Source organism: Colletotrichum truncatum (genome assembly GCF_014235925.2).
Source record: "Colletotrichum truncatum strain CMES1059 chromosome Unknown Contig_0017, whole genome shotgun sequence".
In the NCBI taxonomy this organism is placed as follows: Eukaryota; Fungi; Ascomycota; class Sordariomycetes; order Glomerellales; family Glomerellaceae; genus Colletotrichum; species Colletotrichum truncatum.
This window is the reverse complement of record NW_027222414.1, coordinates 360,033-387,701: the sequence shown is the minus strand read 5'-3', so window position 1 is coordinate 387,701 and position 27,669 is coordinate 360,033. Positions and strand designations below refer to the sequence as shown.

Here is a 27,669-nt window from a genome sequence, read left to right as displayed (position 1 = left end):
CAGCTGCGATCTACGAATAAGACCTACCGGTGAAACGATACTCAACCTATAGTTAATCTTGTAGCCTCAACTTCTGTCAGCAGACACCCTACTGTCACTAGCTGGCCGTAACACTGGACCAGGTGAAAATTGAGAGTAGTCTTTAGGCCTTAAGATCGGAAGTTATGATTCTTATTAACTTAGTTTCCAAGGACACGTAACGGATGTTGTGCACTTTGTCGCAAGATAGCATATCATCCATCTGTCCTCGTGAAACACACTCGAAAGTTAAGTCTGGAACACATTGAGAGAGAATGTAAGCGACAGGCACCTTACTATCTTCAGCACATGGCACGTAGGGCTATAGCCAATCAAAAACGTTATGTCATCTAGTGAAGACCACCACATATAGCCCAAAACCACTCGATGGCATAGAGCCTTGACGTTTAATGCGGCTATCTACAGGTCTACGTCAGTAACCTGAACAAAAGACAAAGGCTGAAGCAAATAAAGATCAAAAATACCACAGTAGCAATAAACTAAAAGAAGATTGCGACAAACCGCTCCGCTTTAGCTGCAGGCGTTCATTTGACTCTGGTCGAGTCATTCGCCCGCTTCTTAGTACTATGGTACGGCCGGTTGAGAAAAGAAGTGGCTTGCTGCTGGCTGCAAAAGGACACGCCCCGCATGTGTAGTACCCACAATGCCACACGTCGAGCGATACCTACTATAAAATACTGAGTAGCTTACTAGTCCTCTGTCAACCTCCTCTCTGGGATGATGCTTGTATGTGGAAGCCCTCGTTGACGCAAAATGACATGGACCATCACCCAATCAAGTGTCGAGTCTTGCGACAGGGAGGGGTCCGAATTAGATTCTCCAGGTGACTCAGAGCAGAAAGTAGCTCCATTGGTTTAATTTGTGTGGAGAGACATGGATCTCTGACTCGTAAGTAAGAATTGACTCCGTACTGTAGTCCCATTTTCTGGACCAAGACGGTCTTGACGCTAGGGTCAGGGTTACCACGTTTAGAAATCCAGCCAATCAACGATTTAGTATAAGCCTAGCCTCCATTTGTGTCGTTCTTGAGAGTCTAGCTGCTTTTGATAGCCCTTCTGAATAATCTGGCTAGTGCCAACTGCCTACAGTATAGCACGCTTCCCGCGGTTTCTCCCCATCTTATTCCCACATGACAGTGAAGTGAAAGGCGAGTTACGCAAGTGCAATCAGCTAAGCCACGGAGACACAGGCAACGCCACTAATACCATAGTACTAAAGAGGGCCACCCGCCCGGGAGCAAAACCTGGCAGTCCCAGGGCATCAGACCACTTCACTTCTCTCATTACAAGCCCGACAGACCCTAGGTGACATGCTTAGAAAGCTCATCTCTCCCGACAAAATCTTTCCGTCACCAACTCAACATGCGTACATTACAGAAAACCGATCTCCTCCGTCGGCGTCAGCTCCAGATATTAAAGAAAGTTTGCAACATCCCTATGAAGCGCATGTATATACCGTGGCCGTCAATTATCACGACGATAGCACGGACGAAGAGTTCTTGAATGATTTGCACGGAATGAATGTGGAAACAGTCCTTCAGCATTCTCCAAAGCTACCACTTTCAATAACCACAAGGGTCTTGGGTCATGACGTATCAATAGAGAAAACACAAGATTTTGCCGCCTAAGAATCGTGTAGGGGATCAGTGAATACCATCTTTATTGGCTCTAACTGGTTGAACAGGAGCACTTCCGAACGCGGTTCAACCCACCTTCCGCGTAGATGCCAGTATGGATTCGGCAGGGAGACGTGTATTTTGATGGAGGATGAGGATGTTGCTTTCTCTCTATTTAGCGCACAATTAAGTAAAATTAATGTATTAGACAATTTCCGTGCTTGCTGTACATATGGTTGTAGGTTATAAACGTTTAGTGTTCTTGACTTCCGGCTTTTTATACAGTAGTCAGCGAAAAAGCCTTCATCCTATTCCCAACTCTCTGATCTCTCTCCGCTCGGACGTGTAAGCTTTTTGCTGCTTACACAGTGTGGTTATTTTGTTTGTTTTACAGATCTACATCGTAGATGTGGTGTACGTCAGCTTAGACCGGATCCACACAGTTGAACATGTTCTCCATCTCCAATGACAGACGTTGGGTAATCCAAAACTGGCCCTTCAACCCACTTAAGACCCCTCGTGTTGATGACACAAAAGCCATTGTTTGCTCTAAGAAATTGATGGAGCAACCCTGTCAGTGAAGAGCTCCAGTGGGTTGGTATCGCCGTGCTAGTTCAAACTGTGTCGATGCCAAGATGCCAGACGTCCGTGCGGAAACACATCAGAGAGTTGCAGAGAGTTGAGAATAAGCATGAAGCCCTTTTCGCTGACCCCTGTACTGTAACCTAGTCGCTATTTTGCCACAAGTGATCGAGACCAAGCTGCTTCTTATCCCTCAGTCTAAATCCTATCACATATGTAGTAGTCAAGTCATCTTCTGTCACGAAGAGCAGAACTTGGATGTAGTGGATGCAGGGGCAACGCGAAAGACTCGTCGTCCAGAACAACGCTTATAGACAATGCCTAGTTGCTAGCCATCTGGTCTTAAAAGATGGCGCAGCCTGCAAACACGGTTGGAAAGCCATTTTAGCTGTCTAAGTTGCGGCTGGTAGAGCACAAATCGGCTCAACATCTGCAAAGCGCTATACCGTACAAGTCGTAAGGGAGAGAAAAAGTACTGAGAGCTCGAAGCGTAGCATATCACAGCATACCATAGAGCTTATTATGGCTTTTATCCGAGAGAAGTCATATTTGAGAGCGATGCAGTCACATCACGGCATGCAGTCTCAGCCAATACCGTGATCGATTAGATCAAATTCGAACCTACGTTCTATTAGAATCTCTCAAGGCACATAGCCATGGCTCCTGTGACATCGGGCGGCGAGGTCGCCTTTGTATATGACAAAAAGGCTAAAGAGAAGGTCCGAAAATGTGGAGGAAGCGCGAAACGCAAAGCCGTGCAGCTGGGCAAGGGTGCCCGAGTATTTTCGGCCGTTATCCATTTCAATCCGACGTATGGAAAACTAGACGGGGCTGTGTACGTCCCCCAAGGCGAAAGTATTCCCGACGTAAACCAGTTTGTGAGTCTTGGCAACAGAACAGTCTCTTGAGGCTTGAGCGGTTTGAACTGACATGGGTCCGGACTAGCTTGCGGAACTCGCGAACGGCATGCCTAGGATCGGCGGCCAACGCAGGGCCACGCGCCGGGCCACACGCCGTCGACGGGGGGAAACTATTACCCCTGAGTCCAGTCACGCTACAATGGAAACGAGCGATAACAAATTCGGTGAACTCGCAGGCAGTGTGACGAGGGAGGACGATGCCAGCGCAGCTGAAGCCGCGAATGCGAATGACGATGTCAAGGAAATTGCGCACGAGGAGCCAGATGCCCCCCACGACGTCGAAGCTATCGACAGTTATGTTGCCGATTTCGGCGGCCTCGCGTTGGACGCGCAAAAAGACGACGCTGGTTTGGATGAAGATCCCATGAACCCAGCACAACATGAGTTGTCTACAGAAACGTGCCTGTTTAGTCAAAATCTCAACGAAATGACAGCGGAATTTACCATTAGTGACGCTAATGTCGCGGGTGAGACCAACGCGGCCGAGGAGGTCTCTTTTATGAGGTTGCTTGAGGTTGGCATGCACGACATGTTTGATATGGATGCCAACATATCAACTTGCGATAATAATGTTTGCCTGCCGACTTCTGGGCCCGTTGACAACAGCGGGCAGGGAGAGTGCTCAAACGATAACATGACAGATTGGGAAATGGTGGAGATGCAGACGACACTAGGCGCTACAAAGATTGAAGAAACAGCAGACACCCACATGGAAGCCCCTGGCCACGACACGAAATCCCAGAAGACGCCAACTGCTGCTGGTGCTGCGCGCGTCTGCCGACCCGCAAGGAATACAAAAAAGATTCACCGGTTCTTTTGGCAAGTGTCCCAGCAGATTCGACATGCGAGACGGCAGAGAGACCCTGAGATGGGACATATCAGCCAGACCCGACTGGGTGTCAAAGCCGTCAGGGAAGTTCGAGCAACAGTTCAGAGCCGAGGGAATCAGAGCAAAAGATGGACTTGTAATGCAGGAATGCCACTACTATTTTAAGTTTATAGTAAAAATAAAAAGAAGCTGAATTTTTTGATTAAGTAGTAAGAAAACGACGAGGGTAGAGTAGTTAGCAACAAAAGTTGCGCCAAGTCTTCTAGAAAGCACCCCTGTAACCGTAGCCTACTAGACATGATCACCAGTATAACCGCAGCATCAAATGCGGATTGCATCCAGGTGATTGACGCTTAGGTGGAGCGCCGGGGGTGGCCCTTCACGACTCTGCAGGCCGTCTGTTACTGGACACCCGCTGATGAGCCGCATAAGCGTGTCGCGCGGAGGGCGACATCTCCATTCATCATGGCTTTTCTCTTTGTGGGTATCACGTTGGATTATCGCAGGCGTGTGTAGATCGGAGTACTCCCTAGTCACATCACAACGCGCATACGCAAGCTATTTACGATACCTCTGGGAATACCTTCCACAGACAGCCAAGATGGCTCACAATACATATATTCGCCAAGCTCTGGTCTTTCGAATATGTTATCGATTATGGACACATCTTTCAGACAGTATACCCCCAACAGCCTTATATAAAGCTAATTTCAGCCCAAGTTAGTTTAAAGACCCGAATTTAAGTATACGGACAGATTAGATAATCGAGAACCGCGTTTCCACCCACAAAAGATGTCATACGGTCTGTAAGATACATTATTCCTAGAGTCATCCCTCCGCTTGAGCTATATCAACCTGCGAGTATTTCTTTCCCTGCTTGACGTGTCTCATTCCTAGCTTGTTTCAAAAATGGGACCAGCACTGTGGCTCCTGTACCAAGGAGTTCTTCGCGTTTTTCCTCCTGCCTCTCACTCTTCCTGGATGGCCGGATGATGTAAGTAGTGACAATCGCTAAATGTCTAGTTCTTAGCTCAGTCAAGCTTTGCGTGGCGGCCGTGTAGGCCTCCCAAAGCTCTTTGTGCGCCTCATCACCTGCGGACAAGCCAACGAGCTCGCGGAGGTTGGGATGATCAGCAATTTGACCTAGAAATCGTCGATGAGGTCCAGGCATGTACTCTCGCATATCGCGAAAGAAACATGCAGACGACTCCGCTTGAGGTGCATCGCTAGATTTGCCTTGTAACGGGGCATGCTTTACCCCTAGAACAATGTCGAGAAGTTGAATTAGGGAGCTCTGCCCGTTGCTTCCACCCTTGAGCTGCCTCCAGCTTCCCTTTCCGTGACCCTCGTCGTAGAAAATACCTCTCGGCAAACCCGCTGATTTTGTGCTACCCTGTAAGAAAGGTCTGAGCTCGTGGAAAAAGACATCAGGGCGGCACTTCTCCTGTATCTTCCCTAAGATGTCGCTAAGTTTGCTAATCTGAACAGCCAGTTCCCACAGAAACTCATTCGCCGCTGCGTATCTCTTCTCTTGCATGGCTGAAATTGCAGAAGCGACGAGACAGATGATCGGCCCGCCTTGTGCTTCTATGGCGACCGATACTATGTAAAACCAAGCTTCATCGTCTGTGCCTGTGAATGTGTGCTCTACCGTGAGGTTCTCGAGCTGTATCATGCCAGGCTCACTCTTTCTGCAATTCCACAACGCCAACGCGGCATAGGTAGCGACCGGAGGTACTTCCAAAAAGTTAGACGTCTCGAGAAGTGGAACAGCTATGTTCGAAGGCAGGACCTGGAAACAGTTTTAGTATACCAGTCTTCGTAGCAGTGATCGACAAACCTCTGCGGGAGGGTTTGAGGCCCAAATGTAGCCATGGGCCCAAAAGCACATGATAACATATGCGCGTCTCCACTCTGTTTCGTGGTGTAATTCCTTTGTACTCAGAAGCGGTAGCTCCTTGGTTTCGTTCCGAATTTTTCCTGACTTGATCAAGGCCGGCAATTGAGAAATCATTTCTTCCCAAGGCTGATACGTTGGGGAGCATAGTCGCCTGCACGGCGGGTCCGAAGGCAGAAACCCATGATCCTTGAAATCTTGAACTGCCGGGGTGTTCATAATGTTTTGGTAAGAGGAAAGGGAGGAGTCAATTTTGAATGTCAAACATTAGCACAGATGTCTCAGAGCATATGCACAGAGCGTGTGTAAATATATGCAGCGCGTGTCCCGCATCATCTTGGTTGAACCGTCGGATTCGGAAAAGATCACGATCGATATTTGGACGTTTGTGGGGCTGCAATAATAAGCTATTTTTGGCTGTTATTTTCACAGTTGGTTGTTATGTTGATTACCATGGAGCATCTACCATCGCCAATTATTGCTCAGGCCAACTGTCTCTGAGAACGAAATGCCGTGCCCCGCATCATGTTCTGGCTCCAGTAAGTTGATAGAGAACCAGATATGGCTCACCCCAGTCAAACAAAATCGCCCAGGATGGGGCAGGTCGCTATACACGCAGTTGGTTGGTTAAAAGGCCTTGCACCACAGCGCAACACACAATCGGCTGGCTGACGCAGCCAAAAACCTGCTCCACTCACCACATCCAGGTACTACATGACTCTTTCTTTGGCGTTGAGAGGGCGGCTACGACAATCTCGCCAGAGATGATTGCCTTATCTAGGCGTTTTGGGGCATACGGCGGCCAATACGTGCCAGAGTGTTTCACAACATTTCTGTCAGAACTTGAGACCGCCTTCATGCGGGAAGTCGGTAATGTGGGCTTTTGGGAAGAGTATCAGAGTTATTCCGACTACATTGGCCGGCCAGGTTATGTTCACTTGGCTAGCCGATTGACTGCATACGCAGGTGGTGCAACAATTTGGCTCGCTCGAGAAGATTTAAACCACACTGGATCGTGCTGCATTGTTAATGCCTTAGGTCAAGTTCTCCTGGCCAAGCGAATGGGGAAAAAAAGGATCATTACGGAGACGGGATCGGGTCAGCATGGGGTTGCTACAGCCTCTCTATGCGCCAAGTTTGGCCTACAGTGTGTTGTCTACGTTGGAGCGGTACGTATTCTCATTTGCTTCTTCATCTGTCACTTTATTGATTCTTGTTGAAGAAGGACGAGTTAAGACAATCAGTCAACATGGGGAAAATGGAAATTTTGGGAGCTAAAATTGCTAGAGTCAAGACAGGAGACCAAACACGTCGGGAAGCAATGAATGAAGCCTTGCGTGCTTGTGCTGCGGACACCGAGACGACATATTATTTAGCCGGCACACCAACTGGACCTTACCCGATACCCCTAATTGTGCGGACCTTTCAATCAACCATGGGAGAAGAAACCAAAAGGCAATGTCTGGAGAAAATAGGGAAGCTACCAGATGCAGTCGTCGCGTGTGTTGGCACTGGGGCAATCGCGGTGGGACTTTTCCCCCCGTTCTTGAACAACACCACAGTCAGGCTTGTTGGTGTCGAGGCAGGGGGAAAAGGTCTCCAAGGCTCTTTTCACAGTGCCACCTTGTCAAAGGGAAGTTGTGGCGTCTTCCAGGGTGCCATGACTTATGTGCTGCAAGACAAGCATGGTCAAATCGGACGCAGCCATTCCGTCGCGGCCGGTCTGGATCATCCGGCGGTTGGACCTGAACTGAGTTTTTGGAGGGACTCTGGGCGGGTTGAAATCATTACTGCAACAGACGAGGAGGCAATAGATTGCTTCCGTTTAGTAAGCCGACTTGAAGGCATCATTCCGGCACTAGAGTCTGCACACGCCATTCATGGTGCAATGCAATTGGCCAAGTCGATAGGATGTGATAAGCATGTGTTGGTATGCATTGGAGGAAATGGCGACAAGGATATCCCCCTCGTGAGTAGTTTGATTGCTTAGTAATGAAATCCATCCCGAACGTCGGCCGTTACTCTCTCTCATTCATGACTTCAGAATCCTGTACTTTGTGCAATCTTTCCAGCCCTCTAGCTTCCCTTTTGAAGAACTGTGGAATCTTCCGTTATAGGATTAGGTACCACGGTCTTACAAGCATACTAAACACATGCACTAGCTCTCTATGCCACTATGTCTTGCTAGAGACTAGTGTCTTGATCTGGAGTTATGCCACCTTAGTGCGCGTATTTAGTGACTGATCGGAGATGTTTCGTCACCAGCTGCTGCAGCTTGTGATGCGTCTCGAGAGACTTTGATAGTTACTGGCTGTACTGCGGCTTAGTCCTTCTTAACATAAGGTCTAGCACTTAATTATCCATATAAATTAGAGACCAAGTTGAGCGCATAATACTAATAATGTAAATATGCAGGAGATCATAAAATTGAAGACTTGTTGCTCAAGACAGTAGAATGTATTCGATGCGTACAATGGTATCCAATTTGACTGGGCTTTCGCCATGACGAATGAAAGCCCTGGCTCTGCTGCTACTCATGTACCTCTAATAAAGAGTTTTACAGCTTGTAGCCCCAAACGCTCTTCAGTTGTGTGACGATAATATCAACGCTCACCGAACACACCGAGCCAGGTGTGTTTACGTAAGCTATGTGAAACGCACACCGAAGGCGTATAAGTACGCGCTTCCTCACGGACATACCCTCTTTCTAAATCAAGTCACTCTTTCACACCTTTTCTAGCCTGATTGCTATGTGCCTAGTTCGTCACAAGTTGAAAAAAGGGGCGCGTTCGCTTCGAATCCATTTCGGATTGTAGCTCGGAGCTATATTTCTCGATTTTGCTATGCGTCCAACCATTCGAAAGGCATGGCCGTAGCAAACAGCCCAATATGTCTGTTTGCATCATCGTTTCTGCGTATTGACCTAATTCCTTTTTCTCTTTGGTTTGCGGCCACGCGCCAATTGGTATCTGGGTGCAATCTTAGAGCTGCTTTTGCCAAACACTATATCGGACTTTTTACCTGGCATATGTGCTCTTCTAAGCCTTTGAAACCCGCATGCTCCAAAGCTTGTCTTTGGATATTCTGCGGCACAACAGAAAACGTTTGGCCAGAATCTTACCCGTATTGCTCAAATATATTGTACCAGCCGGACCAGGCGCTCTTTTCATTTACTGTACCGTCGTCTCTCTCAACCAAGAACGATGGCTCTGAGCTCTCAAGAATACCGCCTGGTTCCAGGCAATGATAAGCTTGCTCCACGATCGATTCCCAATCTTTGATAGACCCTGTGAGGAACCTTATGTGGATGTAATCGAAAGAGTTTGGCTTGAATGTCCATGGTTCGTTGAAGTCGTCAATCTCGCTGGAAGGCTACTCAGCTTGCAACGTACGTTAAAAACAAGGGCTGTCGTTCCAGCTCACAAACGGACGTTCGGCAGTACTTCTTGCGGCATAATCGGAGATATATCGATTCCGGTCACGGCAGCACTGCGGTACGCCCCACTGACATCTCTTAGGTATGTCTTTAGCAGAGCAGCAGCATAAATGATTAACAGAAAGATCCTTACATAACCCAAGCGCCACTGCCTGTTCCGACATTCAATATCGCTTGTGATTGGATCAGCTTCGAAGGGTTAACCCGGATATAAGACGAACATACCTGAACATTTTTCGGGATTTCAGCACAGAAATGCTTTCTGCCAAAGACTTCGTAACATATGCCGTGCCTAATAAAATCCTCAGTGACACAATCTGCTGCTTCTGTCCTCTCTAGCATACCACCAGCTCATAAAATCCATTTGAGGTTCGTCAATTGGAGCCCTAAAGGAAGAATAAGCCTACGTCTGTTTGTGCCCTTTAGCCCACCATACCAGTATTCAGCCTCGAACCGATCGCTAGAGTAACTCCTATCGAATAAATGTACAAATTCTTTGACGGAAGGCGACATGGATCTCGTTTCGGACAAGTTGTCTTCATTTTCATCCAGCCCCTGAGTCGATTTCCTCAGGCTGTGGTTCTGCCTGATCAGAAGTTCCGGCAGATTGTTGCGGAGGTGACAACTGATAGCTAACGTTAAAACTTACCACATGGGCAATTTCGAAAGCAAAATCGATGTTCATAGTGTCTAGCCCCTCTTCATCTATTGGGTGCGTCGGGTTCGTGTTGAAGGGATGCCAAATCTACAGATAAAAAGGGAAGATGCGATGTCTCGAGGTGACTGTTGGCCATCTCGAGACCAGCTGAGCTTTTATACACAACCAGCTGTGGCTCAGATGCCGACTAGCCGTTGACATGTAGTTTGAAGCATGCCTGTTCCAAACACCGAGTCTGGGTATTTTTATTAATAGCGTGCCATTGGTCGTAGTCCTTGTCGTCTGCTCGAATACTTGCCCTTATGAGTAGTAGACGTTAAGCGAGTAGAGTGAGTGGTTGACGGTTTTTCGACGGTGCTCTCTCTGCTGTTCAGCCAGAACTGGACGCCTGCTCGGTCCAAACTTCTTAAAACGCGGCGGCCCCTAGTAGAATTCAATACCTTTTCACAACTCACAGTACTGCCAACCGCCATGTTCAAAATCGGCTGGGTGATTCTTACTTTCATCTCCGCTCAAGCCGTCGGTATGGTAAATCCGCAAACGTCCAGTACCGTTCAGAATATCGCAATGCTGTCTAAATCCTGTTGACGAAAAGGAGGCGCAAGATTTCGTCCTTTTGTTAGACAAAGTGCGGTCGTAGATGGATTCATACGCAAGCCAGTATGCGCCTTATTACCGTCTTCTCCTAACAATATCGTTACCTGCTGGGCCGTTCAACTACAATACTTTGCCGCTCAGTAATATATCAGATATTATTGATAATTTCAATCTGATGGCCTACGACTATTCTGGTCCATGGAGCGCCACGACGGGACATCAAGCCAATCTGCGCTCAAGTCCCATCAAGCCTAACTCGACATCGTTTTCTACAGATGTCGCCATCGAAGACTATATATCCAAAGGATTGCCGTCTACCAAGATTATTCTTGGCATGCCCCTGTACGGCAGAGCATTTCAGCAGACTGGTGGGCTCAGCCAGACCTACTATGGCGCAGGCAACGGGTCGTGGGGGCAAGGCATGTGGGACGTGAAGGCCCTGCCACGACCTGGGGCAATGGACTACCACAACACGACTGTTGGCGCCAGCTTTAGCTACGACATCGAAGCGCAAGAGTTTGTATCGTATGATAGCCCCTAATTGACCAGACAGAAGGTTGCGTATATTGTTGAGAACGGTTTAGGTGGGAGTACGTTCTGGGGGGCGTCCGCCAACCGAGAAGACGAGAGAGGAATTATCCACGCCAGCTTCAACGCTTTAGGAGGGGCCGCGAACGCAGACTGTTCTTTAAACCTGCTGCATTATCCCGACAGTTGATATGCGACTATCCGCAATGGATGAGACACAACCAAGTCTGAAACCTTAGATTTACAGCGTTTTCAGGTGACGATGAGTGTCAGCATGGGGTAGTGTGCAGTCTGTTTAACAATGAATTTTGTACCAAAGAGGGCAGAGCTTATCTATTTCTTTGTATGTACTGCCTTTGCTGTCGAATCTAGCATTGCCGCATGAAACATGAATAAGACTAAATATTTCAGTATAGCAGTGATAATGCTTTGACTAAATACACCACAGGCTTGTAGGAAGAGCAATATATCGCAGGAGATTATGCAAGTTCTGGCTGCAGCATGGTCGTTTTGACTTATCCGCTCAAGCACCCATTTGAGATTTGGGCTATAATTTCTGCAACGGACATAAGGTGCTTGGAGTCTCAGTGTATAAACCATTTATTCCCGTTTCAGTTCCAGATTTGAAGCTGGCTTATCCTGTTCCGATTCACACAACAAGGTAGTACCAGACGACCGCGGCGAGAGAATCATGCAAACATTGCAAATATTCTGTCTCTTTAATGTACAAATTACAACTGATACAAGTTCCAAGGTAGCTTATCCCTCCCCTCCCTATCTACAGCGAACTGTAGAAGTTCTTCAGTAGATATTTCCAAGCGTCAAATTCCGTATATTCCTTATTTATTTTCGCCAATCCTTGGTAAAAGTGCTTATTCCTCTTGTCTTTTCTTCGCTGCCGCCGATGATATTCGCTTGTTGCCGCACTATGCCCACGCATGCCCATGGAACAATGTCCAAGCCGACTCGCTGGCTTACCTCGCAACGCTCCACGTTTTTCCTGCAAAGCGGACATTTTTTCACAAACTGGGTACCAGATCGCGAGAGACACTCGCTGTGAAACACGTGACCTTCTGATGATTAGACAACAGAACCTCCATAGACAAACCAGACATACCACACGTGCACCGGTTGAACGAGAGAGCTGGCCGGGCGTCATGCAAAAAGAGAATTTTGCACTTCTTATGCGTTCAAGAAAGCTTTTGACCCTTGCGAACGTAAAGTAGTTCAACCTAGACCACACTGTTCATGTGACCCGCTAACACAAACTATTGTGAACTAGGAGATCGACGTGATTGGGTGGTTTTCTTTACCATGCAACGCCTCTCAACGACGGTTAGCCCATTTGGAAACTGCATTTAAAATCATACAATCCTAATCACAATCCTTTTTTCTCCGAATGTTCTGTCATATGCTGCTGCTATTGGTATTTCGCACGAGGCGAAGTACCGTAGCTATTGATGGAGCCTCGCCACAGCATCGTGTCCAGATACCATTTGAGAACTGGTGTTCGAAATCAAGCACTAGTCAAGACCCAAGGGAGTTTAAACTAGCTAGAGTTGCTTTATAGGCACCAATAAATACCAAAAGATGATATGTGACTGACCGTGCGTGCCCTCTGCGATATGCGCCTTTGTTTCTTTGGACAGACAGCCAGTAGAGGTTCAACCTCATCATCGTGTGGACTCTGACACTATCAAGGCTGGGCCACCAACAAAGCGTTACGCACTAGAAAACATCATTTCTTCACTCGTAAATCAAAATAGTTCTGACTAATCGTACGAATCACAGCCATGCATAACTGTGGATGGAATGAAATCAACCAGTGACCGTAATTGATGGAGTCACGTGCACATAAGATAATGCCTCGACAGTCTTAATTCGGATTTTAGGCTATGCGAATGGACGAGCGCCAAAGTATGTCAAGAATACACACATTGATAACTCGATGGCAACGGCGATTAAGTCTAGGGGTCATTTGTACCTGTTGCCATCTGGCACTCAATGGGATACGCCTCTGTGAACATAAGAAGATAACAGCGAAACCACAATTGAAGGTTTCACTCTAGCTGGTGTACATCATTACAGGAGGCCGAGTGCGCCACTGTCAAACTTTGTCGCTACCGCTGTGGGAAGTTCTGCTGACTTCGCGCCGGCTGTGATGGTGGAGCCGGTAGTTCTAATAAGGTTCAAGTTAGGAGTGAATTATCTCGGCAGCTGTGTGAGGGGTTCGTTAGAAGTAAGGTTAAGATCAACAATCGGTTTCCTCCACGGTGTTACGGGCTATGCCACGATTCTGGCATGGGCTTTGCCGACGCATCAATTCTACCTACTCGATCATAGTGTGACAAACTAGGCACATATCAATAAACTGTAAAGTGTGTAATAGGGTGACTTGACTTAGAAAAGCAGGGAATGCGTAAAAGCACGCCTACTTAAAGATCTACGGTAGGCGTTTCACAGGGATTACGTCAACACACCTCGCTCGGTGTGTTCGGTGAGCATTGAAAGTATCGTCACACATAGCAAAACAACAAACAAGCAGCTTGTTGTTACGTACCGTTTTCCGACTTATACATGGTTAGGCAAAACCCTCCAGAGTCAAGCCAGCGTCCGCTGCCACTGCTTCAACACGATAGCTGCTAATCTCTCGCAAAACGCCATTTATTTATAGAAAGACTGATGTCGGGACCTGCCGCATCAAACTTGTACACCAACACTTGTTCTGGTGCTCGTGATGCCGTATTACTCAAATTTATTCTAAGCTTGGAAACTGGATGACAGACGAAGACTTGGTCAATTGTGGATGTAAAAATCGGCTAGGTATGTCCTGCAACTGAGCCCATGCATTACTGGCTGGATGTCATCAACGATGTACAGCAACATTTGACGGACGACGCTGACGCCTCCGATAAGCCAGCACCGACGAACGTCTAGCCTAGTCCTACTCATAGTACGCGTGGCAACGATTGAATGGGAAGTCTTTCGTACACAATGGAATTCCCCATTCCAGTCAGCGATTAGACTTTGCTATATCGCAGAGCCTTCATAGGTTAGCATTGTAGCGATTTTCCGATAGTAGGCTCGCTGGGTCCGTCATCGTCTGACGTTGGGTCTCCAAAGAAGATCATCTAGTCGATTTTTGATCAGCTCGCCGATTTCGTCCGCGGAAAAACGACCTTGGCTTACCAAATCTTCTAAACTTTTCCCTTTCGTCTCTGGATAGAAGGCGTCTGTAATAAATTAGCTAGTTTCCTTTTCAGGATGTGCTAAGCCTTACACAGGATTGCTATCGCTGCAATGGTCAATACGATGAAGACTAATATATTTGTCAGTTCTATTCATGCTTGAAGGAGTTTCACCTTGCTAACCTAAGAAATATTTCCATCCGATAGTAGCGATGGCGGTGGCGCCTGGTGTCACGAAAATCTAACACATGGTCAGCTTATTATGCTGGTTCAAAGTTGCGCTGCAACAACTTGGCCTTCAAAGCGGCATCTGACTGGAAAGCCACAGTGCAAACTCACAATGCAAGCAATGAAATATGTGCAAGTGGCGAGAGCGACCCCTCGAGACCGAATATTAGTCGGGTAGATCTCTGCGCTGTAGACAAAGGAAGCGGCGTCAATGAAAGCGCCGTAAAAGAGAACAAAGCTGGAATCTGTTTGTTAGCTAATGTTGGGAGAGACCATCGCACATGGAAATAACGGATTGCCTACACAAACATAGCAACAAGCGCTATACGCTGGCCGGTGGCGCTTTTTATTGGTCCTTCGATGAACTCGGCTATCATTGCTGTTTCGATCGAAATCGCAATCAGGCAACCGGCGAAACCGATAATGAGTGACTGAAACCGAAAGGCATCAGTGATACAGACTCGAGTAGAAAAGATGAGATGCAGTAAAGGATGCTTACTGGTCTTCGGCCAAGCCGGTCGATGAAAAGGGCTGACACTACATTTCCAATCGCACCGACAAGCGTGAAAATGCAATACATAAGCAAAGGAATGTATCCATCTAGGCCAAGGTTTTGGTATATGAGGACACTATAGTAGCTGATGAACAAGGCGCCCGACGCGTTTGCGGCGAACTGAATGAAGCACGACAATAACGCTCGTCTGCGGTACGCCGCGGTTTGAAAAATGATGCGGTAGCCTCCGGGGATCTTAGTTTCTAAAGCGACCTGCTTTTCCAAGCGTGCCACCTCGAGCTCAAATCCACGCTTGTCGGAATCTCCTTCTCTGGTGTGGAGCCTTTGCAGGACTAGCCGGGCTTCGTCTGGCAACCCGCGGGCCAGAAGCCACCGCGGGGACTCAGGTATCCATAAACATCCGATCGCGAGGAGAACCGCTGGTAGTGCTGTGAAGCCCAAAGGGCCACGAAAACCAAAATTGAAGTTGCTTGAAAAATGACAAGCGAAACCGACCCAAGCGCTGACGTTGTAACCGAACACAAGGAATATTCCGTGCATGCCCGTGACCATTCCTCGCTTCTGAGGTGTTGATATCTCTGTTAGATAGGTGGGGGAGAGACATGCGAGAGATCCCAATCCCGCGCCTTGTATGATTCGTGCGACGAGCAACATAGAAACGCTCTGGCTTCCGGCTGTCAAAGCAGCGCCAAACGCGCTGACCAGTGCCCCCAAGACGAGGCTCTTCCTGCGGCCATAGCGGTCAGCTAAGGGGCCAATAGAGCAAGCCCCGATAACGGCGCCAGAAAAGAACAGCGCGTTGATAGTACCGATGATGGAGTTGGTGTGCGTGGCGCCAGGGCCTTTCGTCGGCAGTTGAAAGTACTCATAGAAACCGGGCTGGCCAATTGCTGTCGCAAACGAAGCAAAGCCTGACCTCGTTAGCGTAGCTGATTTATCACATCATAAATAAATACAGACCAAAACCGTAGGTAAAGCTGGCGGTGGCCACTATTGAAGCGATAATCACGTTGAATCGCGTTGTGCTGAGCATCGTGGAGAAGGGGCACTACAAGCTGAGGAAAGATACCCCAACCAGATTACGTTTAAATGATACTGTAGAAACTCCGGCCGGTGGTGGTTTGTACAGCTGTGCAATCATGAGCTGATGAAGTTGGTAGTGTTAAAGTAGGATCTTGTGCGCCCCATGCCATTGGCGCTTACATTAGCATTAGCTGCAGTAGGTGCTGCCGTGCCAGGGCCATTCAGTTGCCATATGTTTCTGTTCACAGGTTGCGCGTCCAACGTGTGGGTCTAATGCCCCAAAATCCAGTTTTGGGGATTTGCATCGTGCTCATTGTTGCCCCCTGGGACGATGAGGAAGCTGGTTCTGGCTTTCATTAAGCAAAGGCATCAGCTTCCAGCGAATAACATTGGCGTGTCACAACAGATGGCTGAATTGATGGAGGCATATTGTGGGTCATGGACTAGAAGATAGGCTTGATATTAAGGGGTTACTTCATCGCGGCTGTTTATGGATCTACATGCGAACAAGAAACCCTTGCAGAGCATGGATCTGTACAGAAAGCAACAATTGGCTCCTGGACAATGCTGAGGCGGTGTTGAAGCCATTTTGACACCCACAAAACGATAGTACAGTAGTCAATACGGATAAACACATAGGTAATTACGCCCGGCGGTGAAGCTGAATGCCCTTACCTTCATGACGTCAGTACCTTCTCCACTTTAGCTTTAGCTCCGACCAAATCGGCGTCTGGTTCTAGACATTCTAGAATTGATACAGCGGCCATTTGTGGATCCTTTATTTTATGTCGCAAAACGTAGAACCGCGCTTAGAAAAATTCGCATTACAGTACAGTACCTTCTAATGACGACTGCTAGCTGATTCATTAGCAAGAGTAGCCGAAAATGGCTGCAATGAATTGCTTCCCTTAAGCCAAGATCCACAAACCGATTTTTGTTGTGATTGCAGTTAACTTGAACTTGACTCTATGCACAGAAGATACGTACAGTTATATGCAAATATTCCTTCCTCTTTTAAACAACTCTTTTATTTTCTAATGCTTATCCACACAGTGTGGTGCAACCATTAGCACACACTATATACAGCTGCCCTGCGCGGAAATAAAGAGGACTAAGCAGTTTTGCTAAGTATTTGGGCCTGTCGTCTGTACTGTCATTATGTAATAGGATAACGCATGGGTGTTTGCTATATACTTTTGAGTACCTCCTGCGCTAAGTAATCACCACTAAATGCAGCTTACTTTGGAGCCATTTATGGATTATGGTCAACTATGCTAGGTAGATCTAAGTACCTTACAAGCTCCACTCTGATTTGAAAGAGAAGGTATTTGTCTTTAAAGAGGAAGATGTATTTGCATACAGTAGTCAGCGAAAAAGCCTTCATCCTATTCCCAACTCTCTGATCTCTCGCCGCTCGGACGTGTAAGCTTTTTGCTGCTTACACAGTGTGGTTATTTTGTTTGTTTTACAGATCTACATCGTAGATGTGGTGTACGTCAGCTTAGACCGGATCCAAACAGTTAAACATGTTCTCCATCTCCAATAACAGACGTTGGGTAATCCAAAACTGGCCCTTCAACCCACTTAAGACCCCTGGTGTTGATGACACAAAAGCCATTGTTTGCTCTAAGAAATTGATGGAGCACCCCTGTCAGTGAAAAGCTCCAGTGGGTTGGTGTCGCCGTGCTAGTTCAAACTGTGTCGATGCCAAGATGCCAGACGTCCGTGCGGAAACACATCAGAGAGTTGCAGAGAGTTGAGAATAAGCATGAAGCCCTTTTCGCTGACCCCTGTATAACTGTACAGTACTGGAAAGCAGATGGAATTTTCCTCTTCTCACAAATGGTGCAGTGCTTCTTAAAGTGTCTTGACCTGTACGAGCCAGCCGCAAAATGGAAATGGTTTAACACAGAACCTCCAGTCGTACATGACCAAACACTTGTAAAGAGCTAACGAGGATTAGGTTTCCCATTCAGGTACCTCACATACCAAGCGAAATGCATAAAGTTGCCATCATCACGGGTGGAGGTAACTCATCTCAGTCCCAAATGCATCGGTAGCTCATACTCATCAACGCGTACAGACAGTGGCATAGGCCTATCCGTTGCCACAGCTCTCCTCCAACGAGATGCGTGGCATGTTCACATCATAGGAACAAATCCTACGAAAGGAGAAAGAGCGCTTTCCATCCTCGGCAACAATGCTTACTTTTACCGGGAAGATGTCACGAATTACCAAGGTCTTGCAGAGGTGTTTGGAAGAATATTCGCGCGGGAGCAACGCCTTGATTTCGTGTTCGCCAACGCTGGCGTCGTTGGTCGGCCGCAATTTGAATCAATGCACAGCCAAGTACCGCCCTGCCTCGAACAGCAACCGCCGGCGCTAGATCAATACGTCTGCGACGTCAACTTCAAAGGCGTTGTCTCGACGGTCCATTTGGCGCAGTACTATTTTGCAAAAAACCTGACGGAGGACCAAAGCTTAGTGATTACTGGTAGTTGCGCCAGCATATGGCCAGCTTCTTTGTACCCACTGTATACAGCATCCAAGGTGACGCAACCCTTTTCCAGTATCCTAAACAATGATGCTAATTTCTAAAAGTTTGCTGTCTTGGGTCTCACAAAGGCGATTGCAAGTTCTATGTATCATCAATATGGAGTCCGATGCAATATCATTTGCCCTGGATTAATCCGAACAGTAAGAGGTCCGGTGATAAGAGGAGAGGATGCATCAGTAATTTTTGGTCAGGAGCTTCTAGAGCAAGAACGCTGGGAGAATTTCCCACAGCAACACTTCACTCCAATCGAGCGTGTAACCGAATGCGTTCTAACGTTGGTTTTCGGCCCGGGCATGACCGACGGACACAGCAGGTATGTCAAGAAAGACGACATGTGGGGCCGCGCTGTAGTAATCTTTGGCGATGAATGTTTCTTCGTGGATGAGCCTGGGCACTATTGTCGAGGTCTAGAGGATCTGATGAAGTTATCCTCCTGGTATCGACTTGGATAACATGCCACAGAGTCGGATTTTGTTGCAATAGCCGGAATCCCGGGTTGAAGTGGCTCTGCAACCGGCCTTCCATGTGACGGGCAGACCGGAGGAAACATATCTTCTCAACCACTTCAATGCGCACTTCTATTAGTGCTTCTAGATTATAGACAGGCATAGAACAAGAACACCATACGCTTACCCCCCTACCTTACGGATTAGAAATTCCCACTTCACGGGTACCCTGTGATCCCAGCAGGTTTCCTGAGAGGAATGAAATTTGATGAAGTAGTGCAAAAGGTGGCCCAACATTGACTCAGGCCAAACCACATCTGCTAAACTTCCCTCTCAAACACGGCTCAGTTACAAGAGCCCTTATGGCTTTAAGCTTTGAGAGAGGCAGAGATAGAGTTGAACTCTCGTTCGTTTCTTCTTCCGGCATATATGCCCGAGAGCCAGGAGACCGGACGTTTCTAGTTTAACTATGCTGCGAGAAAGAGCTGGGCATTTGATACTTTTTACTGGAAATATTTAGACGAATCTTTCTTTCGCGAGCGTGGAGAGAACGTACCTTCTGAAGGGCTATGAAAAACGAGGGTGCATCTCCTCAGTTCGGAAGAGCAAGCTGCGATAGAGCTGTTAGTGCAAAAACGAGTTTTAGTTGAATGGGAAGATGCAGCGGCAAGACAGCGTCTGCCAACCTTCTTGTTCAGCTAGTCATGTTAGATAGAAAATACACAGTGAGCGTCCACGGATGGGATTGCGGGAGGCAACTTCCAGTCCTCGAGTACTACTTTCGAGCAGCATCGCAGACGTAGGAATAGCGCTCGATTCCTGTTTCTTCATGTTATCAACTTTGAGGCGTATCTTTGAGATCATCGGCTTCGTGCACTGCTATATCTTCTTCATCGATCCAGCCGGCAAACCTACCTACACACATTAGAAGGAAAAGAAGAGGGCGATAGCGACATCATCATGAATTGATAGGTCCCATTCGACGCGTGAGAACAGCTTAATTTGCCATACATGCATTCAAGTAACCTGGATGTTACGAGCAGGCCAGGGCAACCAACTGTGGCACAAAGCAAAAGCTTCGGTAATGATGACTCTGGCATCATTATCCCCTGTTCTGCATTATATAGTTACGCCGGCCAGGCACCAACTGGTTGGGCCGTAACACTGGATACGATTACACCGACAAGAAGCACCAAAAAACAGACATATTTTACTTTCACAAGCGCTTCAGTCTAAAAGCCGTTTTTTCAGAAGAATAGTCTTCCTTCTTCGAAGACTGGGCGGGCTGACGGATGTTTCAAAAAGGCAACTTAGCGAAGAGCGTCAAACTGCGAAATGAATGGTCAATAAGAGTAGTTTACATCGGAGAAAAGGATGCAAGTTGGAAGCTTACATGAAAAGGTGAACCGAAAAGACTTTCCTAGGAGAAATGGTAAGCGATGGATACAGTAAAAGGCGTAATGGGTTTCGTCAAAATGTTTACTTAACATCTTTAGTAGTGGTGGTGTGGAACCGTTGCTTACTTGGCGGAACAGCTTACACTTGTAGTGACCAAGTACCCTCTGGACGGTCGCTAACAGAGCCAGAACTGACTTACTAGTAAGCCGTCAGCAACCCAGCCTAAGAAAAACCCCCAGGGCGCCCATCTTTGCTCCCTTGGCCTTGGTCCCGTGGTTCTCCCTCTTCTTAATTGGAGACGACTGGTGCCAGCCATCATTATGGCGCCGCAACTGGATGCCGCACAGCGTTCCCTGATCAAAACTCTACTAACACAAGGATTCGAAAACAAGACCATTGCCTCAAATGCATCATGCTCTCTGCATACCGTTCAGAAGATGCGTCGCGAGAGACTGGATTCTGACATGCCCACCCGAAAGCCAGCCCGTGTTGGCCGTCGCAGCCGCATGACAACACGCATGCAGGAGGCCCTATGTAATAGACTAATCAAACAGCCATATATGTATCGATGCGAAATGGCAGACTTCCTATATCGTAGCTTTGGGATGAGAATATCGGAGCGATCAATCGGCCGGACCCTGCAGTCAATTAGGTGGACGAGAAAGACGATCCGCCGCATTGCACAACAACGTGACGACGACCTTCGAGACCATTATCTTCATCGCATCTCGCAATACCAGTCGTATCAGCTTGTCTTTGTCGATGAGTCTGGATGCGACAGCAGAGCGGGATACCGGCGTTGGGGGTGGTCGCCGAAAGGGTCGTCTCCAGTGGAGACCACGAGGTTCGGTCGCGGGAAAAGATGGCACATTCTGCCAGCCTACGCTCAAGATGGCATTGTTTTGAGGCGAGTATACCAAGGATCAACCGACAGTGACTTATTCGAGGACTTTATAGCCCAGCTACTGCATCACTGTGGCAGATATCCAGAGCCAAAATCCGTCCTCGTTATGGATAATGCTTCATGGCATCATTCGGAGAAGATTATACAGATATGCCGAGATGCGGGAGTGGTAGTGGAATTTCTGTCTCCATACTCACCCGACTTCAACCCTATTGAGGAACACTTTGGAGTCCTCAAAAAGTTTATTAAGAAAAAATGGCATGAAAATGAGGACTTTATTTCTAGGGAGTTTAAGATGTTTCTGGAATGGTGCGTTGACGTGGTTGGGGACGATGCTGACGTAGCAGAGGCTCACTTTCGTCACGCGGGGATATCTATCACAAAACCACCAGAACAAGTGCAATTACTTTAATAAAGACGCCATAAGATGCTAGCGCCTAACTCTGGCCTTCAAGGCTTTGTCTCTGCTGAAACCTTTCAACGTTGCTAACGAACTGCAAAGCAATGCCCGGCTTCACCCCGCCTTTTACCATTAAATCGGCAGCCACCTTTGGGTGCTTCAAGATTGAATTCAGTTCGAGAAACTGGTCTATCGCAAACTGATTCGCAACTTGCAGGGCCTCTCTCCACTTATCGTCTTTAACTTGTTGCAGATTCCAGTCGTAATATTCCTCAAGTCTATCCATCCTATCACCCTCAACCTCCCTAGCGTCACTGCTGAAGCTTGTCTCGCCGCTACCATGGAGCCTACCGTTTGACGAGGCATGAGCTTTGCAGCCACGACAATCGATGGAGTCCTCCGCCTTCCGCTTCCGGCTGTCATTTAGTATGTCACCAAGAATTTTGGATGGGATCTCGATGTTGATGTTAACCTCCTCCTCTTTCTCTCCTTCCTTCATATTTCTCTGGATATGATTAAAAATCTCTTCTAGGTGCCTCGGTAGCAGCCTATGGTGGTTTCCCCGTTCGTCAATCCAGCAGTGGGGTCCTTGCTTGCAGAATTTGCCTCTGCAGCGATGATGCTTATATACTCGAGTCCAAAGACCGGCATCGGCGGCTCTCTGAAGCTTTTGAGCCTTAGTAGCGCTCTGCCCTTTCTTTTTGCCTTTTGCCGACGTGGCATCGCCTGTGGCTTCCTTATAAACAATCTTGATGCTAAGAGTAATCTTCCTCCTCTTACTAAATAAGACGCTGAGGCCTTCTATATGACTGTGTAGGATATTCCAATCGATTTTTAGGCCTTCGAATCGTTTCTTTAGGCCTTGCTGACGGCTTTGCTTGATAGATATGTCGACAATCGCTTCTTCATATGTATACTTATCCGTAGGAAACTTGTGCTCATCCTCCAATAGGGCTGTAAGTCGAGGCCTGAAAGTAGTCTCCCAGAAATCGCCTGGAGCCAGAACGAGATCAAGATCCGTATCCGAACAAACTTGCCTTGCTCGGATCTTGCTACGTTGAGAGACCTTCCACCGAAAATCATAATGAATGCACACCGGGTTGTCCTTGTCATACTGCTTAGTGCTGTCCCAATCGGTTAGTCGAAGAAGAGGTAATGCAAGATCGCCACTTGGCTGATCGGCTTGTTCGACATCGGAGCCGGCTCGGTCGGCGGTTGAACTTGGTTGTCCGCCAATCGGTCCGTCTGTAGGGAAGTCGTAGGTCGGAAGCTCGGGGATTTCATAACCGATAGTAAAGCCGTCGTCGGGCCAGTCAAAGCTTGGACCTGCCATGATGGTGTGCCTTATGAATCAAGCTGGGTTGAGGCGGCAGCGGCATCGTTGTCAGACTGCATCGTCGCACCTTCGTGGCGACGACAAGAGACAGCGTGGCCCTTCTAGAAAGTTTCCACAGGGTTCCATGAGTTTCTATGGACCCACCCACCCATGTCCTTGCTTTTCAGAGCTTAGCCACCAAGACCGCTTTTCGCAGCACCACAAACAAACCGTTCGCCCGCCCTCACATTCTGTCAAAACAAGCTTAATCTGATCGTCAGATCATCAACGGGATGAACGGCCCCAGTGAAGCAGGGGCTACATCAACGCACTGGGGCAAAAGCTGGCCCCTGGACCCATATGCCTTGCCCCACTATCTTGAAGAACGATGCGACCTGATCTAGGACATTTTCGCATGCATGTCCTGGTGAGCCTAGTTCGCCAATGCCAATGTGTATTCGCCTATAGCTCACCAATCAAGAATCTCGCCATGCCCTGCGCCGACATATCATCGCTGCACCGCCGTACGCCCACATGCTAAAGGAGGTCCCTGGTTCGTTCTCGTGATTCGTTTCAGAGACATCCACCAAGTGACTGTGAGCTCTTCGCCAATTATCTGGCACAGCTAGCTGCATGTCGTAAAGCATCATCACATCCGGGCATGCCAAGCGCCAGCCTGATCTTGTGCCTAGCAGATATAGGAGAACGTCCCCGCGCATATCCGGTCGTCTTATTTGGACGTCTTCTGCTCGCTGTCTCAATCACCTTTTGAGATATGAGCGGTCTCGAACCACTCATCCTCATTCGAACGCATAACCGCCATGTCTAATCCCCAAACCTACACGGTCGGTTGGATCTGCGCCGTCACTCCCGAGTCCGTCGCCGCCCGTGTTTTCCTTGACGATGAACATGAACCCCCGCGACAGGTCGCCCAAAACGACAACAACAGCTATATTCTGGGCAGGATTGGCAGCCATAACGTTGTCGTTGCTACCTTACCCGACGGCGAATATGGGACGACCTCGGCGGCAGTAGTAGCCAGAGACATGCTCCACAGCTTTCCAAACGTGCGCATCGGGCTGATGGTCGGTATTGGGGGCGGCGCGCCTAGCCGCAAACATGACATACGGCTCGGGGATGTCGTTGTCAGTAGCCCAAGTGGCGGGAAAGGCGGCGTTTTCCAGTATGACTTTGGTAAAACTATCCAGAATCTTTCTTTCCAAGAAACTGGATTTTTGAACCAACCGCCGATGGTGCTACGAACAGCGCTTGCCGCCCTTAGAAGCTTGTATGAAATGAAGGGCCACCAGCTGGCCAATAACATAGACGAGGCCTTACAGAAGATCAAGAAGCGGAAGAAATATACACGACCTGGCTTAGCAAGCGACAGATTATATAGATCTGACATTGTGCATCCCTCAGATTCATCTAATGACTGCGACGTTATATGCGGCGACGATACTACCTCCCTAATAGCCCGACCCAAACGAGACGAAGAGGACGACGATCCTGCCATTCACTATGGCCTGATTGCTAGTGGAAATCAGCTGATGAAGGATGCGCGTATCCGGGATAAGTTAGCGGCGGAAAGGGATGTCCTCTGCTTCGAGATGGAGGCCGCAGGCCTATTGAACCACTTCCCGTGTCTAGTCGTCCGGGGAATTTGCGACTACGCCGACTCGCATAAGAACAAGGAGTGGCAAGGATTCGCAGCCATGATGGCGGCGGCCTATGCGAAGGATCTCTTACTTCAGATCCCACCAAATAGCGTTGAGGCAGAGAAGCCAATCCTTGACGTACTCAACACGAGTCAGTATCACAAAGCCACCCTAGTAATGCTATCTAACGTTTTAGCAGTTCAGGGAGATATACACCGCTTGAATCACACAGTTGAGACTATGCACTCGAAACACACGTAAGAGCAAACTCGTTGCTGCTTAATAAAGCTATATCCTGACTTCGCCAGGGTTCTTCTATTTGACTTACGAAAGGGTCTAGAGGATCTAAAGCTCGGTAAAGCCGAAGATCTATCTATTACCCGCAAACCTCATTTCGTCGTCCCCTTTGCTTCCGACCCTGACTTCGTGAACCGACCTAATATCTCGGAATGGATGGAAAAGCAGTATGCTGGGCCTGCGAGCCGCTTTGGTCTCGTGGGTCTGGGTGGGTTCGGGTATGTTGGCTTTGCTTCATTTAGCAGCCTACGCTAACGCAGCTATAGCAAATCGCAGATGGCCATCCAATTCGCTTACCACATCCACGCCGCGTCGTCCGGAACTAGCGTCTTCTGGGTCCGCGGCAGCACAAACGCAACATTCGAAGAGTCCTACCGCTCTATAGCAGATGTGCTAGCTCTTCCTCGTCGCCACGAACCTGGCGTCAATGTCGCGGCGCTGGTCTGCGACTGGCTGCAGAGAGAGGATGCGGGGGCGTGGCTAATGATTGTCGACAATGTAGATGACGTTGCCATGCTGTTTTCCGAAGGCGGTATTAACGATAGCACACCGACGCCGATGGCATCGTATCTACCCAATTCGGATAATGGCAAGATTCTGTTTACGTCGCGCAGCCGAGACGCCGCAGAGAGTCTGACAGGCAGCGGCAAGACAATTCTTGAAGTGCCTATAATGGATAAAGAACAGGCACTACTGCTTCTCCAAAACAAGCTAGGCCAAGACATCGATGAGGCCGCCTCGTTGCGTCTGATTCACACTCTCAACCGTATCCCGCTCGCTGTAAACCAAGCAGCAGCATACATCTATAAACGAAGTCCCCGGGTGACTATTAGTTCGTATTTGGAGGAATTCCAGAAGAGTGAAAAGCGGAAGGGTACTCTGCTTCGCAGTGATAGAGGGGATATCAGGCGATATAAAGGGGTGTCTAACTCTATCATTATAACTTGGCAAGTGACATTTGAGCAGATCAAACGGGAGCGACCCCGAGCTTCCAACCTTCTGTCACTGATGAGCTATTTCAATGCACAAAACATACCTGAGTATATGCTGTATAGATATAACAGCAACCCATTAAAACCTCAGGAGAGTGACGACAACGACAAAGACGATAACGACGATGACGAAGCTGACGACAATCATGATTTTGAGGACGATTTAGATATGCTCCGAAGCTATTCGCTTATTTCACTAAGTACGGTATCTGGGTTTTGTGAGATGCACTCACTAGTACAGTTTTGTACAAAGGAATGGATTTTAAAGCTCGGTTGCTTAGAGCGGTGGAGGAAACTCTTCCTCCAGTCCGCCTCGCAACACTTTCCATCAGGCGTGTACGAAACATGGGAACAGTGTCAAACATTAATGCCCCATATCGAGCCGCTGTTGAATGAAAAGCCGTCTGAAGAAAGCGACCAGTTAAAGTGGAGCAAGCTGTTGACGAATATGTGTTGGTATTCACTTATGCTAGGGGACTATTCCAGGGCTGAGGCTGTTATACAAGAGGCTGTACGAGTTCGCGAGGAATATCTAGGTCATGAGCATCCCGACACACTGACGAGCATGGCCAACCTGGCGTCGACGTTTTGGAACCAAGGCCGATGGAAGGAGGCTGAGGAGCTGGACGTGCGGGTAATGGAGACGAGAAAGAGGGTGCTTGGAGAGGAGCATCCTGACACAATGACTAGCATAGCCAACCTGGCGTCGACGTATAGGAACCAAGGCCGATTGAAGGAGGCTGAGGAGCTGGAGGTGCGGGTAATGGAGACGAGAAAGAGGGTGCTTGGAGAGGAGCATCCTGACACAATGACCAGCATAGCCAACCTGGCGTCGACATATAGGAACCAAGGCCGATTGAAGGAGGCTGAGGAGCTGGAGGTGCGGGTAATGGAGACGAGAAAGAGGGTGCTTGGAGAGGAGCATCCTGACACACTGACCAGCATGGCCAACCTGGCGTCGACGTTTTGGAACCAAGGCCGATGGAAGGAGGCTGATGACCTTCAAGAAAAGGAATTTAGTATTTGCTCGAGGGTACTTGGAGAGGAGCATCCCAATACACTGACGAGCATAGCCAACCTGGCGTCGACGTACAGGAACCAAGGCCGATGGAAGGAGGCCGAGGAGCTGGAGGTGCGGGTAATGGAGACGAGTAAGAGGGTGCTTGGAGAGGAGCATCCCGACACACTGACGAGCATAGCCAACCTGGCGTCGACGTTTTGGAACCAAGGCCGATGGAAGGAGGCCGAGGAGCTGGAGGTGCGGGTAATGGAGACGAGTTTGAGGGTGCTTGGAGAGGAGCATCCCTCCACACTGACCAGCATGGCCAGCCTGGCTCATACATGGAAAAGCCAGGGCCGGCTGGTCGACGCAATCCAGTTGATGCGTGACTGCCTTGGGCTTCAGCAACGCTGCCTTGGAGTCAACCATCCCGACACCATATCCTCCCTTTCAAATCTTGAGGAGTGGGAACACGTTGAAGTTGCAAAGAAGCGAATTATCTTCAAGGTTCCGAAGCGGAAGAAGCGAGTTAGCTTTAAGCGTGATCTATATAGACGATAACAGCTTAGCTGGAATAGTGACAAACAAAAGCAACTGCAGAGTAACTCCAAACAAACCAACTATGCTAAACGATTTACGAATCCCATA

At 48.3% G+C, this 27,669-nt stretch overlaps 12 protein-coding genes across 12 annotated transcripts; 7 read left to right on the top strand and 5 right to left on the bottom strand.

The window, feature by feature from the left end:
- Positions 1 to 1,348: 1,348 nt before the first annotated feature.
- CTRU02_215659 (uncharacterized protein) lies at positions 1,349 to 1,666 on the top strand (the record flags this gene model as incomplete). Its single annotated transcript, XM_036734036.1, has 1 exon — positions 1,349 to 1,666. The coding sequence occupies one exon, from the start codon at positions 1,349 to 1,351 to the stop codon at positions 1,664 to 1,666; it is 318 nt and encodes a 105-aa protein (XP_036574252.1).
- Positions 1,667 to 2,892: 1,226 nt separating this feature from the next.
- On the top strand, positions 2,893 to 4,150 carry CTRU02_215658 (uncharacterized protein; the record flags this gene model as incomplete). The annotated part of the gene is made up of 2 exons (XM_036734037.2): positions 2,893 to 3,114; positions 3,182 to 4,150. 2 exons carry the CDS (start codon positions 2,893 to 2,895, stop codon positions 4,148 to 4,150), a joined length of 1,191 nt encoding a protein of 396 aa, XP_036574253.2.
- Positions 4,151 to 4,835: 685 nt separating this feature from the next.
- Positions 4,836 to 6,101, bottom strand: CTRU02_215657 (indoleamine-dioxygenase; the record flags this gene model as incomplete). The annotated part of the gene is made up of 2 exons (XM_036734038.2): positions 4,836 to 5,780; positions 5,826 to 6,101. 2 exons carry the CDS (start codon positions 6,099 to 6,101, stop codon positions 4,836 to 4,838), a joined length of 1,221 nt encoding a protein of 406 aa, XP_036574254.2.
- A 638-nt stretch (positions 6,102 to 6,739) lies between these two features.
- CTRU02_215656 (tryptophan synthase) lies at positions 6,740 to 7,872 on the top strand (the record flags this gene model as incomplete). Its single annotated transcript, XM_036723648.1, has 2 exons — positions 6,740 to 7,051; positions 7,105 to 7,872. 2 exons carry the CDS (start codon positions 6,740 to 6,742, stop codon positions 7,870 to 7,872), a joined length of 1,080 nt encoding a protein of 359 aa, XP_036584331.1.
- A 1,127-nt stretch (positions 7,873 to 8,999) lies between these two features.
- Positions 9,000 to 9,551, bottom strand: CTRU02_215655 (uncharacterized protein; the record flags this gene model as incomplete). The annotated part of the gene is made up of 3 exons (XM_036723649.1): positions 9,000 to 9,246; positions 9,306 to 9,491; positions 9,544 to 9,551. The coding sequence occupies 3 exons, from the start codon at positions 9,549 to 9,551 to the stop codon at positions 9,000 to 9,002; spliced, it is 441 nt and encodes a 146-aa protein (XP_036584332.1).
- Positions 9,552 to 10,748: 1,197 nt separating this feature from the next.
- CTRU02_215654 (glycosyl hydrolase family 18) lies at positions 10,749 to 11,114 on the top strand (the record flags this gene model as incomplete). The annotated part of the gene is made up of 1 exon (XM_036723650.1): positions 10,749 to 11,114. The coding sequence occupies one exon, from the start codon at positions 10,749 to 10,751 to the stop codon at positions 11,112 to 11,114; it is 366 nt and encodes a 121-aa protein (XP_036584333.1).
- A 3,256-nt stretch (positions 11,115 to 14,370) lies between these two features.
- Positions 14,371 to 16,064, bottom strand: CTRU02_215653 (uncharacterized protein; the record flags this gene model as incomplete). The annotated part of the gene is made up of 6 exons (XM_070206524.1): positions 14,371 to 14,420; positions 14,473 to 14,530; positions 14,629 to 14,755; positions 14,827 to 14,948; positions 15,017 to 15,942; positions 15,992 to 16,064. 6 exons carry the CDS (start codon positions 16,062 to 16,064, stop codon positions 14,371 to 14,373), a joined length of 1,356 nt encoding a protein of 451 aa, XP_070059824.1.
- Positions 16,065 to 18,051: 1,987 nt separating this feature from the next.
- On the top strand, positions 18,052 to 18,652 carry CTRU02_215652 (15-hydroxyprostaglandin dehydrogenase (nad(+)); the record flags this gene model as incomplete). Its single annotated transcript, XM_036723652.1, has 2 exons — positions 18,052 to 18,082; positions 18,138 to 18,652. 2 exons carry the CDS (start codon positions 18,052 to 18,054, stop codon positions 18,650 to 18,652), a joined length of 546 nt encoding a protein of 181 aa, XP_036584335.1.
- Positions 18,653 to 20,892: 2,240 nt separating this feature from the next.
- On the top strand, positions 20,893 to 21,771 carry CTRU02_215651 (uncharacterized protein; the record flags this gene model as incomplete). The annotated part of the gene is made up of 1 exon (XM_036723653.1): positions 20,893 to 21,771. The coding sequence occupies one exon, from the start codon at positions 20,893 to 20,895 to the stop codon at positions 21,769 to 21,771; it is 879 nt and encodes a 292-aa protein (XP_036584336.1).
- Positions 21,772 to 21,796: 25 nt separating this feature from the next.
- Positions 21,797 to 23,092, bottom strand: CTRU02_215650 (uncharacterized protein; the record flags this gene model as incomplete). The annotated part of the gene is made up of 1 exon (XM_036723654.1): positions 21,797 to 23,092. The coding sequence occupies one exon, from the start codon at positions 23,090 to 23,092 to the stop codon at positions 21,797 to 21,799; it is 1,296 nt and encodes a 431-aa protein (XP_036584337.1).
- Positions 23,093 to 23,895: 803 nt separating this feature from the next.
- CTRU02_215648 (Kinesin light chain 5) lies at positions 23,896 to 27,582 on the top strand (the record flags this gene model as incomplete). Its single annotated transcript, XM_070206523.1, has 4 exons — positions 23,896 to 24,883; positions 24,932 to 24,989; positions 25,041 to 25,247; positions 25,296 to 27,582. The coding sequence occupies 4 exons, from the start codon at positions 23,896 to 23,898 to the stop codon at positions 27,580 to 27,582; spliced, it is 3,540 nt and encodes a 1,179-aa protein (XP_070059823.1).
- On the bottom strand, positions 26,559 to 26,966 carry CTRU02_215649 (uncharacterized protein; the record flags this gene model as incomplete). The annotated part of the gene is made up of 2 exons (XM_036723656.2): positions 26,559 to 26,595; positions 26,848 to 26,966. 2 exons carry the CDS (start codon positions 26,964 to 26,966, stop codon positions 26,559 to 26,561), a joined length of 156 nt encoding a protein of 51 aa, XP_036584339.1.
- Positions 27,583 to 27,669: the final 87 nt, after the last annotated feature.